At 43.6% G+C, this 12,508-nt stretch overlaps 2 protein-coding genes and 1 long non-coding RNA gene across 3 annotated transcripts; 1 reads left to right on the forward strand and 2 right to left on the reverse strand.

The window, feature by feature from the left end:
* Nucleotides 1–58: 58 nt before the first annotated feature.
* On the reverse strand, nucleotides 59–3,533 carry LOC132707320 (threonylcarbamoyladenosine tRNA methylthiotransferase). Its single transcript, XM_060679121.1, has 2 exons — nucleotides 2,389–3,533; nucleotides 59–1,419 (listed from the first exon to the last, which is right to left on the reverse strand). The coding sequence occupies exons 1-2, from the start codon at nucleotides 3,459–3,461 to the stop codon at nucleotides 843–845; spliced, it is 1,650 nt and encodes a 549-aa protein (XP_060535104.1). The 5' UTR covers nucleotides 3,462–3,533; the 3' UTR covers nucleotides 59–842.
* Nucleotides 3,534–3,715: 182 nt separating this feature from the next.
* LOC132707325 (uncharacterized) lies at nucleotides 3,716–5,352 on the forward strand. Its single transcript, XR_009619728.1, has 7 exons — nucleotides 3,716–3,820; nucleotides 4,075–4,156; nucleotides 4,344–4,389; nucleotides 4,575–4,618; nucleotides 4,804–4,855; nucleotides 5,029–5,078; nucleotides 5,281–5,352. It is a non-coding gene; the product is annotated as an uncharacterized LOC132707325 (long non-coding RNA).
* Nucleotides 5,353–6,106: 754 nt separating this feature from the next.
* Nucleotides 6,107–12,505, reverse strand: LOC132707317 (tetratricopeptide repeat protein 27). Its single transcript, XM_060679118.1, has 3 exons — nucleotides 11,283–12,505; nucleotides 8,125–8,800; nucleotides 6,107–6,815 (listed from the first exon to the last, which is right to left on the reverse strand). The coding sequence occupies exons 1-3, from the start codon at nucleotides 12,503–12,505 to the stop codon at nucleotides 6,240–6,242; spliced, it is 2,475 nt and encodes an 824-aa protein (XP_060535101.1). The 3' UTR covers nucleotides 6,107–6,239.
* Between the last annotated feature and the right edge of the window lie 3 nt (nucleotides 12,506–12,508).

The following is a 12,508-nucleotide window of genomic DNA, read 5'->3' on the forward strand; positions in this document are numbered from 1 at the left end:
AGCGCAGTTGTCAGTTCGCTTTAAAACATCAAACACGCAAAAATTTCATTTTTGATGTAAAAAAAAAAATCATGAATTTTTGAAAACATCAGCGGCCCGTCGCCATTTTGCTTGCAGATATTGATTAGATCGCCCTCGGACGCTACTGAAGTAAGGTGTTTTATTTTAATTACTTAATATAAACACTGGGGAGACCGCAAATAAACGTTTTCTCAAAATTTGTTAAAAGGTTTCTGTGCAATTAATGAAAAAACGAAAAACTTTGTTGTTGGATCAACCCAAAAAAAAAAGTTTCTTCGAAATATGTGTAGTGCAAAAAAAAAGTTTTTGATTTGACCCCGTATAATTGGAACACTAGTTTTTTTTTTAAAGTTGTGAAAGTTATATTTTCTTTTGAAACTTTAACACCCTGTACAAATTTCCTTTTTAAAATCGCTTTGAGGGCGGTACCCCCAAGTGTGAAAAAGCGATTTTTCTCGAAATTTTCAAACGCACCGAGAAACAGTCATATTTTTCGTCGATAAATAAAAGCTTTGTATTGAATTTTGTTGCGATAAAATGCGTGGAAAACGGGGAAAATTGTGTTGCGCAAAAAAATAAAGTTGTTTTCGACAACTTTTTGATTTGGCCTCGTATACTTCATAATTTTATATAATTTAAAGCAGTAGTTTTTTGAAAAATGTTTATTTTTTTGTTATATTTTCTCTTGAAACTTTAACACCCTGTACAAATTTTCTTGTTAAAATCGCTTTGAGGACGGTAGCGGCGCGAGGGAACGCACACACCCAGGGCGGGGCTTAGAAACGCAACTTTCGAGAGTGGCAGGGCTTTTATTCTGCGAGTTACAAAAAAATCCACAAAATCCGGACGACAAGGACGCCCGCTAGCGCCGCGACGAGCGGCAGCCACGCCCTCGCGTCGACGCGGTCGGCCAGCCTCAGTCCCGACACGACCCCCTTTTCCAACGGTTTCGCGATTCCCGGGGTCGCCACCTCGTCGAGGGCGGCGCCCACCATCGAAAATTTGGACGACGACGCGATCCTCACCCTCACCAGCTTCCCCATGTACTCCTTCCTCTTGGGCACGAGCACCTGCTCGTAGAAACGGTTGTGGCCGACGTAGAAACGGCCGTCGTGCGATACCTCTGTGACGAGGACGTCGTAGACCTCGCCGGTCCGACCCCCGTACGGCTGGTACGAGTAGAAGAGGTCGGTGAGGCGTTTGGTGCGCCGTTTCACCTCCGCGGGAGGCACCCGGGGCAGTAGGGCGGCCGGCGTGCCCGGCCTCGGAAAAAACTGGTTGATGAAGAGGCTGGGGAATTTGTATTTCGCGCACAACGTCATCGTCTCGTCGAAATCGGCCTCCGTTTCGGTGGGGAAGCCGCAGATGACGTCGGTCGCTATCGTCATGCCCGGCACCCTGCCGGAACGCGGTAAGGTACGTTTGAACTACTTTTTTTTTTTTCAAGGCAAAAGCGGATAAAAGTTTTTTTCAGTTATTAATAAATGATTTTACTTCGACTAGATTAACAGCAGTTTTCGCTATTTACTACTTGCATTAATCCATTAAAAGTACCGAATTTTTCTTCGTCATGTCGTCACGTCATGATAAAAATCGACACCTGTCCATAGTGTTGGTGTCGCACAAGCTGCCATTTTAGATTGTGGGTTCCAACAGAGAGATCGTCCTCCGTATAGTCCAGATATGGCCTCCAGAGACTATTACTTATTACAAAAGCCGTTTTTTATTTTAAATATCGAACAACCCGTATATTGGCATTTTCCAACCCTCCTATGATTTTTTTTCCGGATGACTAATGTCCAGATGCATAATAAACATCACAATTCCAAGCTTTAAAAGATCACATTTCGTCCAAAACGTAAATTGGTGTCAGGTGTAAGCGTAATTTATAGTGAACTAGAAAAAATTGCACCCGAAGAAGCGAGAAAGAAGATAAAAAAATAAAATAGACCACGGGATAAAACAGGAGTTGCCTACAGGGCTACAGCTTCACCAAATAAAATAGGGACGAAATTATTTGTTTTTTATCCGACAAAAATTAGTAAAACGCGTCATAGAAACTTATTTTCAAAAAGTTTTTGTTTTGTGTTGAAATATCATTAAAGAAATCATTTTCTTGAAATTTCTTGATCTTGCTTACAAACTTAGTAGGCATTGTTACCACTTAAAAACGAATTTTTGGCACATTATAACCTTGCTTTCGTTCGTTCGTGACACCATTTTAATTATTTTAACTCGATTATAAAGAAAAATCGTCAGTTTTCATCATTTCAAAGTCGGTCGATTTTTATAAAATCTGAGAAACTCCAGCGGGGACATTTGAACTATGGACGTTACGGTAAGCGCGAGTAGAATGGCGACACCTACCTCTCTCTCAGAAAGTTGATGACGCGTTCGAAGTCTTGGCGACAGTACTCGCGTTTCATGTCGGCCAGCACTCGGTCGCTGCCCGACTGGACTGGCACGTGGAGGAAGCCGTAGACCCGCGGGTGCCTCATGATCTTCGCGATCTCCTCCAAGTGTTCGAGTATGTAGGGCGGGTTCGTCATGCCGAGCCGCAGGCGGCACCCTTCGGGGATGACGTCCACTAACTGCCACAACAACGCGGGCAACGACGTGCCGATGTCGCGGCCGTACGTGCCCGTGTCCTCTGACGTCAGCCATATCTCGACCACGCCCTCCTCGAACGCTTGCCTCGCTCGCGCGATAATCTCCTCCGGCGGGTAACTGCCCAGGTCGCCGCGCGCGTGTTTGGTCTTGCAGTAGGTGCACTGGTTCAGGCAGCCCGTGTTGATGGCGATGATCTCGATGAGCGGGTTGCGACGCACTTTGGGCAGGAGCAGCGACGCCCCGCCCGCCTTTTTACCGTTTAACTTTTTCGTGCCGAGCAACTTGACCGTGTTGCCTTTGAGCGTTTCCTCCACCACCTCGACGATACGGTCGATCTGCTGCACCCCGATCACGCTTAGGCCCCGCACGAATTGAGATTTGGGCGCACCCTGCGGAACGCAACCCGCCAGTACGAGGTACTTGCCACGCCTTTTAGCCAACTCGATCTCGTTCCTGAAATGGTCTTCCGCGGGGTTTTTCACGGTGCAGCTGTTGAGCAGCCACAAATCCGCCTCGTCCTTTTCCTCGGTTATTTTGTAGCCGTACGCGGCCAACTGGCCGGCCATGTACTCGGAGTCGGAGCTGTTGTGCGCGCATCCCCACGTCTTTACGTAAACGCTCTGTGTGCCCGGCACGTTGGCCCCTGGAGTCGGCGACTCCGGCTCTTCGACGCTCGCCCGTTTCCGCGCTTTCACTTTGACGTGCTTCCTGCTGTTGTAGCGCTCCTTGGGCGTAATGTCTTGCGCCCGGATCAAGTCCTCGATATCGTCTATGATTTCTTTACAAGGCTGGTCGGGCCCGTAATTTATCGAATCTATGTCCGTCGACATGTTTTCCGCACGAAATCTGGTCCATAAAATTCGCTTTCACGACTGATTAGAGAATTACGCGTGCGAGGTTAAGTTGCCTTGACGTATCTTCGTTTCCTCCCATAAAATCTGGTTCAGTGATTGGGCGAATGGTTATAACAAGAATTACGCGTGCGAGGTTAAGTTGCCTTGACGTATCTTCGTTTCCTCCCATAAAATCTGGTTCAGTGATTGGGCGAATGGTTATAACAAATTTGCGCTCCGTATAAAAAGAAGAGCGGAATTTGCATCGCGTGTGCTATGGTTTATTATAAAGTCCTCCCTTCCGCCGTAAGGGCGACCATTTTGATTTACGTCGTCGGCGAGGTGATGGGTGCCGGGTAAGTTAATCTTTTTTTATCGCGTCAATCGCCGCGTCTTTTTCAAATATCACATTTTATTCGCAACTGATTTGATCTTGAATTTTAAAGTCCGGTAATATTTATCGTGATGATACAATTGTCTCGTTCGTATGACGTCCGTGATTTCAAAGCATTTTTTGTCCCAGCGTTCTGAAAACGTAAAATAGCCGTATTGAAGAATCGTTTTGCTGTTTTCTCGTGTGTTTAGCGTTTTTTTTTTGTTTGATTTTCAGAGTGCAACGAGATGCAACTACGGTTCGATCCAAGAATTTTAAGGTGGCTCGATATAAACAGGAAGGGGAGGCGTGCAAAATGGTAAGTAGATAATGAGGGTAATTATTTGTAATATTGTGGAAGAAAGGATGATGATTTTATTAATTAGACAAGCATATGTCTGAATCTCGTGTTGTTGAAAAAATACACTGATTTTTACGGTTTTAAAGGTTCCAACACTTTCCTACGTGTACAGGTTATGTCAAGTCAATTATTTTTTTCATTTCAGCTAATTGGATTATCTGGCAAGCCGTTTTGAGGATATCTGATTAAAGGTAGGTAATCATTCTAGTTTCCTGTTTTTTTTGAAAAAGTAGATTCGCGAGTGTGATGAATTTTACGTATTCGCCTCAGTCAATATGAAAACTGTGATTAGTTACGCTCTGATAGGATTATTTTAATTTATCTTCGTGAGAAATAACTGCGCAAATTTTACAATGTGTATTTTTTTTTGTTCCAGACAATGTCGGTCTCTGATACTTCCCTGTTTACTCCATGTTGGGGGTATGTTTTTTTATATTTTTCTATTTTAAAACCTCTGGGTATCTGATTTGTGTGATGAAAACAATTACCGTCTGACTTTTTCATGATTAGTAGTATGGCTGCATGTATTATCTGATTAATTGTCTCGAATTTTTCGACTTGGCCAGCTTTTTTACCCCATTTGGTTAGTTAATTTTTTGTTTCAGGTGGATATAGTTGGGTCTGAATTAAACACCTGGGATTCTTTGATTTTATCAGGTAAGAATTGTTGTGTTTAGGGTTTGTTGTTCAAAATTCAGATGATGTTTTTTCCTAGTTATCCCTGTCATAAGCAATTTGATGATAACTTTATTTTTGCTGATATATTCAAAAAAAGAAAAGACTTGTTATTTTTGGAAAGCTTCCAATATATATTGATGTTTTTTTTTCAGGTTTTATAAAACAAGAGTCCCCTAAAGGGATTCTGTTACGTGAAAGTTGGGTGAGTCTCTTTCCCTTAATTGTTCCCATATTCTCAAAACTGCAATGATGAATTGGAAAATGTTATACGCTATTTTGAAGGTTTTTCTTTTTAAATCTAATGAAAGCCACTTGCCCTCTCTGAACATATTAGCACACAGTCCTTAATCCTTTTTTTGCGAAAAACTCGTGAAGATTTGATCCTTTTTTTTTTTTTTTTTCAGGAGCCTAGAAATAATTGTATCCTGTTCTCGGGAAGAATGTGATATGTTGTTGAATAAAAGCTGCTGCTAAAATTGTTTTATTTTTTATTTCCCTCAAAAAAAAAATTACTCGATAAAATTTTCTTCGAATCTAATTTAGGAAGTGGCTCGAAATATGCTTGGTTGCGAGACAGGTGCACAGTTTGAGACATTTGATAAATATTAATATGGTGTGATAATTTGGCTCCACCGCGTTGTCCACTGTTTAAGTTCGAGGCGGCAACTACGAAAGTTCGTGGCGACATCTATGGGTGACCGGACCAATTAGCTTTAGTTTACGTCGCCTCCGCTAGATGGCCGGACTCAGCGACATCTATCGACTATCTGCCCAACCGCAGACTACGTTAGTTCACACTCTTGTCGTTAGGTGGCGACATCTATCGGTGACCGAACCAATTAACTTCATTTTTAGTTTACGTCGTCACCGCTAGATGGCCGGACTCAGCGCCATCTATCGACTATCTGCCCAACCGCAGACTACGTTAGTTCACACTCTTGTCGATAGGTGGCGACATCTATCGGTGACCGAACCAATTAACTTCATTTTTAGTTTACGTCGTCTCCACTAGATGGCCGGACTCAGCGCCATCTATCGACTGTCTGCCCAACCGCAGACTACATTAGTTCACACTCTTGTCGATAGATGGCGACATCTATTATCTTCATTTTTAGTTCACGTCGTCATCGCCAGATGGCCAGGCTCAGCGCGATCTATCAACCATAGCCTGCGTCAGTTCGCTCTGTCGATGGCTCCGCCACTTCCACTAAACCTCCAGAAAGCGGGGAAAGGCAATGTAAAACGGCAAGATTATAGAAAAACGACAACTTTTTATTAATCATCAGTGATCAACATAAAGGAAAAAATCTCTCGTTCAACAAAAAAATAAAGTAAAATGAAGGAAACCGCTTCCCACACACCCCTACTTGGCGTTCCAGTTCTTCAGTTTCTCGACAATGGGCTCGAGCCGGCTAGACAGTTTCTCGACGCATTCGCGCGTGTCCTCGAGGTCCTGCTTCTTGAGCGCCGCCATCGCCGAACTGATGTTGAGCTTGATGGAGTTGACGAGGGTGTTCTTGGTGTCCATCTCGGGCAGGATCGCGATCTCCGCGAGCTTGAAGCACACGTAGATCACTTCGCGGCACGTCTTCAGGTCTTTGACCCAGTTCGCGTTCGACGTGTAGGCCTTGTACGCGCGCTGGTACCGTTGCGCCTTGAGGATGGTGGTCGGCGCGACCTTCGCGTACAGGTCCCACAGTTCCGCCTCCGCGGGGTAGATCGATAGCACGCGTCCGAGCAGTTCCCGCGTCTTCGGCAGGAATCGGGACGCCAGCAGGCCCTCGTAGTCGATCGTGTGGTCGATCATGTCGTAGACTAGATCGACGAGCACGCGCACGTTCAGGTACTTCTCTTTGAGGTCGAGGAGGCGATGGTACGCCCGGATCACGTCCGAGTACATCGAGATGTCCGAACTAACCTCGAGGAAATTTTCCCACACCTGGAAACGCGTTATCGGGGATGGAGACGTTTTAAACATCGCGAAATGATTTAAATAACAATATCGGTGTATCGGAGCTAAATCAAGTTTTGGGAGTTTCAAGTTTCGTAAAGGTGCTGCAAGTTAATTAGACGCTGGTGCGTAAAAAATTTGGAAAAAAAAAGTTTATCGCCGAATCGTGGGTCTAGTAGGCAGTGAATTATTCCGACCAATGCGGATCGAGATATTTGTCATCTGTCAATTATTGCCAGCGCGGTTTCGACTTTTCATGAAATTACGTAACTTCGGTTTAATTAAAGATTGGTGCGTTAGGTACTTTCCAGTGTGTTGTTCATTTGCCTTCTTCAAACTTGTGATTGGTGTATTTTATATCTAAAGTATATTTAATCGGCGGTAATGCTTTTCGATCCTATTGTTGTGGCTAGCGTTAATACAAGATGGTCGAGGAAAAAAGGGAAATTGCAAGAATTGTTGGTAGGAGTATACTACATTTAATGTTTCAAATAATCGGTCATTTTGTTTTGGTTAGCATCTCACTAACACTCACACTTTTCGCTTCGAAATTTAAGAGTTTTATCTGGCGCCATTTTATAAAAAAAAACAGTTTCGTCAGCATTAAAAATGTCGTCAGCAGAGTACTTTTCTACTAGTTTTGGCCGCGTCTTCTCCAGCCAATCGTTAGTGACGTTTCTGTCGACTTCGCCACTTAACTGTCCATAATTTACATTATGTCCTTGTTTGAACTTCCCCAACCATCCTTCCGAAGCCTTCAAATCGATAATGCCAAGTTGTTGAGCAAGCTTTTCTTTTTGTGTTACAATAGGTACATTTTTAAGACGTTGCCGTTGGAACCACTGCAACACCGCCCGATCCAAATCTTCAAATTTGGGTTTTCTTAGTTTTTTACCAGAACCGCGTGCCGCATCGGCCTGAATGATTTTTTCCTTTGCACTTCCAAATCGTGGATACAGTCGACGGTGTAAGACCGTATCGACGTCCCGCATCATCATCATAATCGCTTATTACGAGAAAAACACTTAGGACGGCCAGGTTCTCGATAATTAGATTATTAGGGTAAGAAATTCTGAGAAGGTAAGTGAAAGTAAGTGAATCTTTTAATGAACTGACATGCCATTCCGCGCTCTTCAGGTAGTACAAATGAAATGTAGTAATGGTTCTTTAAATATGATTAACTCATGCTGTTCTTCATTCTTTTTAAATACTTTACTTGTCGTATTATTTTTTGAAACTGTCGGTGTTTATTTTCGTTGCTTATTTTTTATCTCTTAACTTTTGACGACCCACTCACCTTCCAGTGCTCGAAATTGCATCGGACCGCTTCGAGGAGTGCCTGGTGGGCGCTCCTCTTGTTGCCCAACTTGAGATAGGCCTGGGCGAGGTTGTTCCAGGCCTCGTAGCCGTCGGGCTCGAGGGTCGTGTACCGTTTGTAGGCGGTCGCCGCCGTTTGCCAGTTCTCCGTCTGGAGGGCGGCGTACCCCAGCCGGAACCACACGTTGCTCTGCAGGGGATTGATGCTCACCGACTTCTCGAAATGCGGGATGCACTCCTCGTACTCCTTGTGCAGGTAAAGGTAGAGGCCCCAGTGGCGTTGGGCGCGGTGGCTGCGTCGTTTCGATAGTTCCCACGCCCTCTCGTAGCACGTCACGTCGTCGGTGGTGTCGCCGAGAAGACACCACAGCTTCACCGTCGGCTTCAGTTCGAGCTGTTTCCGCACCACCTCGGCAGCTTTGTGCTTCAGCTGAAGGATCGTGTAGCAGACGATCACGTCCTCCCACAGCTGGCAACGCAGGTAAACTTCGAGCGCGTTCTTGACCAGACCCAGGAGGAGCAGCAGGTCGGCGTACTGGTTCTCCACCTTCCAGATGGGCTGCACGCCGCAGCCGAAGACGTCGACGGCGCGGTCGAATACGTCCGGCTTTTCGCGACGGAACGCGTGCAGCACCTCCTCGCATTGCGTCAGCGCCCTGCGAGCCGCACACGGAGAGTAGTAAGAGTAGGAAAAAAAAAAGAGGTAAAAAAGAGCGACGACATCTTCTAAAGGTAGAGGATAATTTACATAAAGCATACTTTTAGCCATTATATAACTGAAAACTTAGAAATATACTAGATATAGTCCATTTTATTCTAGTTTACGTATCCTTCGTAATCAGATCTTCTTTTTAAGTGTTGCAGGGGATTAACTATTCAACAACAACTATACTATAGTCATTACTCAACAACCCCATGTCTCATGACCGCTTTATTAGAGAAAGAACGAAAGAAAACTTATCGCAACCTCTTGCGAAGAAAAGAATTGGGCAGCGAACATTTCTATGAAAAACATTATAACATCTTAACGGCCTATAAATTGTCTAATTGATTAGTGGAAAACTGTCCCACGGTGACTTCCTAAATTTACCGCTGTGGCTAAAAACAACTATATTTTGGTTCCTCGTCCCTTCTTTTTTCTTGTAGACTAGGACCACATATTTTATTTTATCTGAGTTATTTGTAAAATAAATGTTAATGTCTTATTTTTTTGTTTGTCCCAAATTCAAATTTAAATTTGTATTCAGTAGAATCTAGCGTTATTTTGAGGTAAAAGCTGTAAAACTGTAGAATCCGTTAATTTATGTCTAAAGAAAAGACCTTATATAGGACTTCAAAAGTTAACAAAAGCGGTACATAAATTTGTATCACATTTTCAAGTAAATCCAAAATAGCAACAAAAAAAATTTGGAATTGTATTGCCATTTTTGTTGTCTATAGCATTTAGATTACATCATCAACTACTGAAATTGAATGGGACTCATCAGATGATGAAACAGTGGAATTCAAACGACAGGCTTGCTTCTACTGTCAAATGGAAGAATGGTCAGATTGTGTACACTCACACACCTATATCCGATAAATTTAGATCATGTGAGGAACTTAAAAATAGCCTTTCTGGAAAAACTCTGCTTGAAATATTTTTTACGTTTTTGCGACTTTTAAAAACTGATAAACAATTACTTAAAGAAATCAAGGTCACCTCGAGATTGTTCATGCTACTAAACCCCCGCAGGAGATCTATAATCTGCCACAGCCACACAACTTACGTTTGTAATAAGTGTAACGGGGGGGGGGGGACTCATAATAAAAATGTCCGACTTCATTTGGTTCTTAGAACGACGCGACAGTACGGTAAAACACAATACGCCGCCTGCTAGCTCGGGAGTTGTTGGTTAGATTAATATTGATAGGCATCAAACCATGGAATATTGAATAACCATTAACCAACCTTTATTTTACTTTGGCTACTGACAACTAACAATTAAAAATACGAACTATGCAAATCTAGCTAAATTTCAAACAACAACAACTAACCAAAGATGTTTTCTGAAAATGAATTGAATTATGAAATGAAAATTGATGAATACATTAATTAGATCGTCTTAGAAAAGTCGAGCTCCAAAAGATATACGAGGTGAGTTAAAAACTCGACTCCACATAATAGTAGACTTATTTTGTTTTGCGATTTTTGATTTAGGACGAAATTACGAATATAGTAGTACTGTAACCAGTTTTAAACCAATCCATTGTAGTATGATTAATATTTCCATGGATAACCAAGTAGTATAATTCCATTTTTTGAACAGAAATAAACCTTAATCATTCATTTTGTAAGAATGAACAAATAGGAAATTTAAAAAAAAAAGTTTTAAAATATAATCGTAAGCAATATAAATAAATATAAATAAAGCAGCAATGTTGCAGAAAAAGAAGATATATGGGATGAGGGAACGAATAAGGGAACGAGATAGGAAAAAAGGAGTGAAAAAAAGAAAAGAACTAGGAAAAAAAAGAGAGAAAAAGGAATCAAAATTGGCAACCAGAAAAGAAAAACAGAAAAAAGGAACAGCATGAAGAAAAGAGAACAAAGGAGCGAGAAAACGAGAAATATTGAAAACTGCAAAAGCGAAAAAAAATAAAAATAAAGGGAAGAAGAACAAAGATGCTAATGTAAAAGGAAAGAACGAAATATTCCGAAAAGGAGACACTGCTGAAGTGAGAAACAGAAACAACTACATGAAAGAAAATAGGAAACTTGAAAGAGAGAAAGGTAGGTAACAAGAGGTAGCAAAAAAAAGAGGAAAGAAAAAATCGAAGCAAGGAGAAAAGACGCTAGAAACCAAAGGAACAAAACAGGCAACATGTCCATCATGATGCCCAAGCAATAAAAAGCAGCCTGTTAATTTCTCCATGCATTGTATTTATTATTATTATTCTCCCCTTTTCCCCGTCTTATGTGTCCCGTCCTTTTTTTTTATTTCTTATACACCCTATCCATAAGATGACGCCAGGTAAAATTCGGACACAGGAAAAACCGCGAAATTACAAAAAGCAAGTCGAAAATAACACACAAATCGTTTCGGGGGCAACGTTCGATGGGATTACGGCACACATAACCTCAAAAACCAAAGTTACCTTTCTACGGTCCTGCGGTTTTTGCTCTCCAACTTGCAGCGCAACAACAGGGCGACGACCCGCACGCAAAACGAGTTCCTCTGCGCTAGCACCGACTGTATGATCGGCTGCAACTCTTCCGCGTGCAGCTCGTCCTGGGGCTTCGACACGAGCATCTCCTGTACGACGGTCAGCAGGAGTTTCTGGGCCAGATTCGGCAAAACCGCGCACTCTGTAACGACACCGTTCGCGAAACTGACGTCCTCGAGCAGCACCTCGTCGTTCAGAGGCAAATTTTTCGGTAGCACCTCGTCGTCGACCTCGTAATCGTCGAGCTCGCGCTCCTCCGAGCCGATGCTGAGCGATTTCAGCAACAGCTGCGGCACCTCCTTCTCTTGGAACCGCGTACGCTTCCCCAAAGCCCCAACGTAATCGTACTTCAGTCTCAGAGTGCCGGTGGCGAGCATTATGTGCTCTTTCGCTTTGGGCAGCTGCCTGAACAAGAGGTAGAGCTGCGCCACCTCTATGTCCAACGCCACTTTCGTGCTGTCTTGCACCGCGAAATTCACCTGGAGCAGTTTGTACAACCTGTCCGCGTCCGACAGCAACGTGGGGCTCAACTCCTCGAGGATCTGCTGGTGCAGGTACAACGCGCGCCAATACCACCAAATGTTGACCACACTTTGCACTATGCACCATTCGAACACGATTTTCGCGGTGACCAGCAACACGGGGTGCTTCGCGTTGCAATTGATGTCCTCGTTATTCATCGACAGCATCTTCGCGTAATCGACGGCCGCGAACGTCGTTCCGCCGAGGTACTCTTCGGTTTTAGCATCGAACGGCGGCCCCGTAAAATTAGCCTGGACGAAACTTATCAAACAAGCGACACCGAACTTGAAAATGTCCGACCGTTCGCTATCCGTCTTGGAATTGAAGTAGGCCTTAAGCGCGACCACGTCGAAAGCAGCATCGGTGAAAATCTTCCACGTTTCGGCGCGCCGCACGTAGCCGTCGACGTCGAACGAGCCCCGATAGTCCTCCTCGTCCGAGTGCCCCGCCTGCGGCTTTTTCAAGATTAACAAGTACTCGCGGAACAAGTCCAGTGAATTCGCCATCCTGCGCGCCACCGACTTACATTTTCTTCGACAAAACTTGAGGAAAGGGTGCCTACGATAAACCGCATGCAAAATCAAAAAAACCACAGACGTTTGCACGGATCGCGTACGAGCGATCTTGGTCATACG

The sequence above is a fragment of the Cylas formicarius genome, unplaced genomic scaffold (genome assembly GCF_029955315.1).
Source record: "Cylas formicarius isolate icCylForm1 unplaced genomic scaffold, icCylForm1.1 PGA_scaffold_9__14_contigs__length_23061073, whole genome shotgun sequence".
NCBI classification, from domain to species: Eukaryota; Metazoa; Arthropoda; class Insecta; order Coleoptera; family Brentidae; genus Cylas; species Cylas formicarius.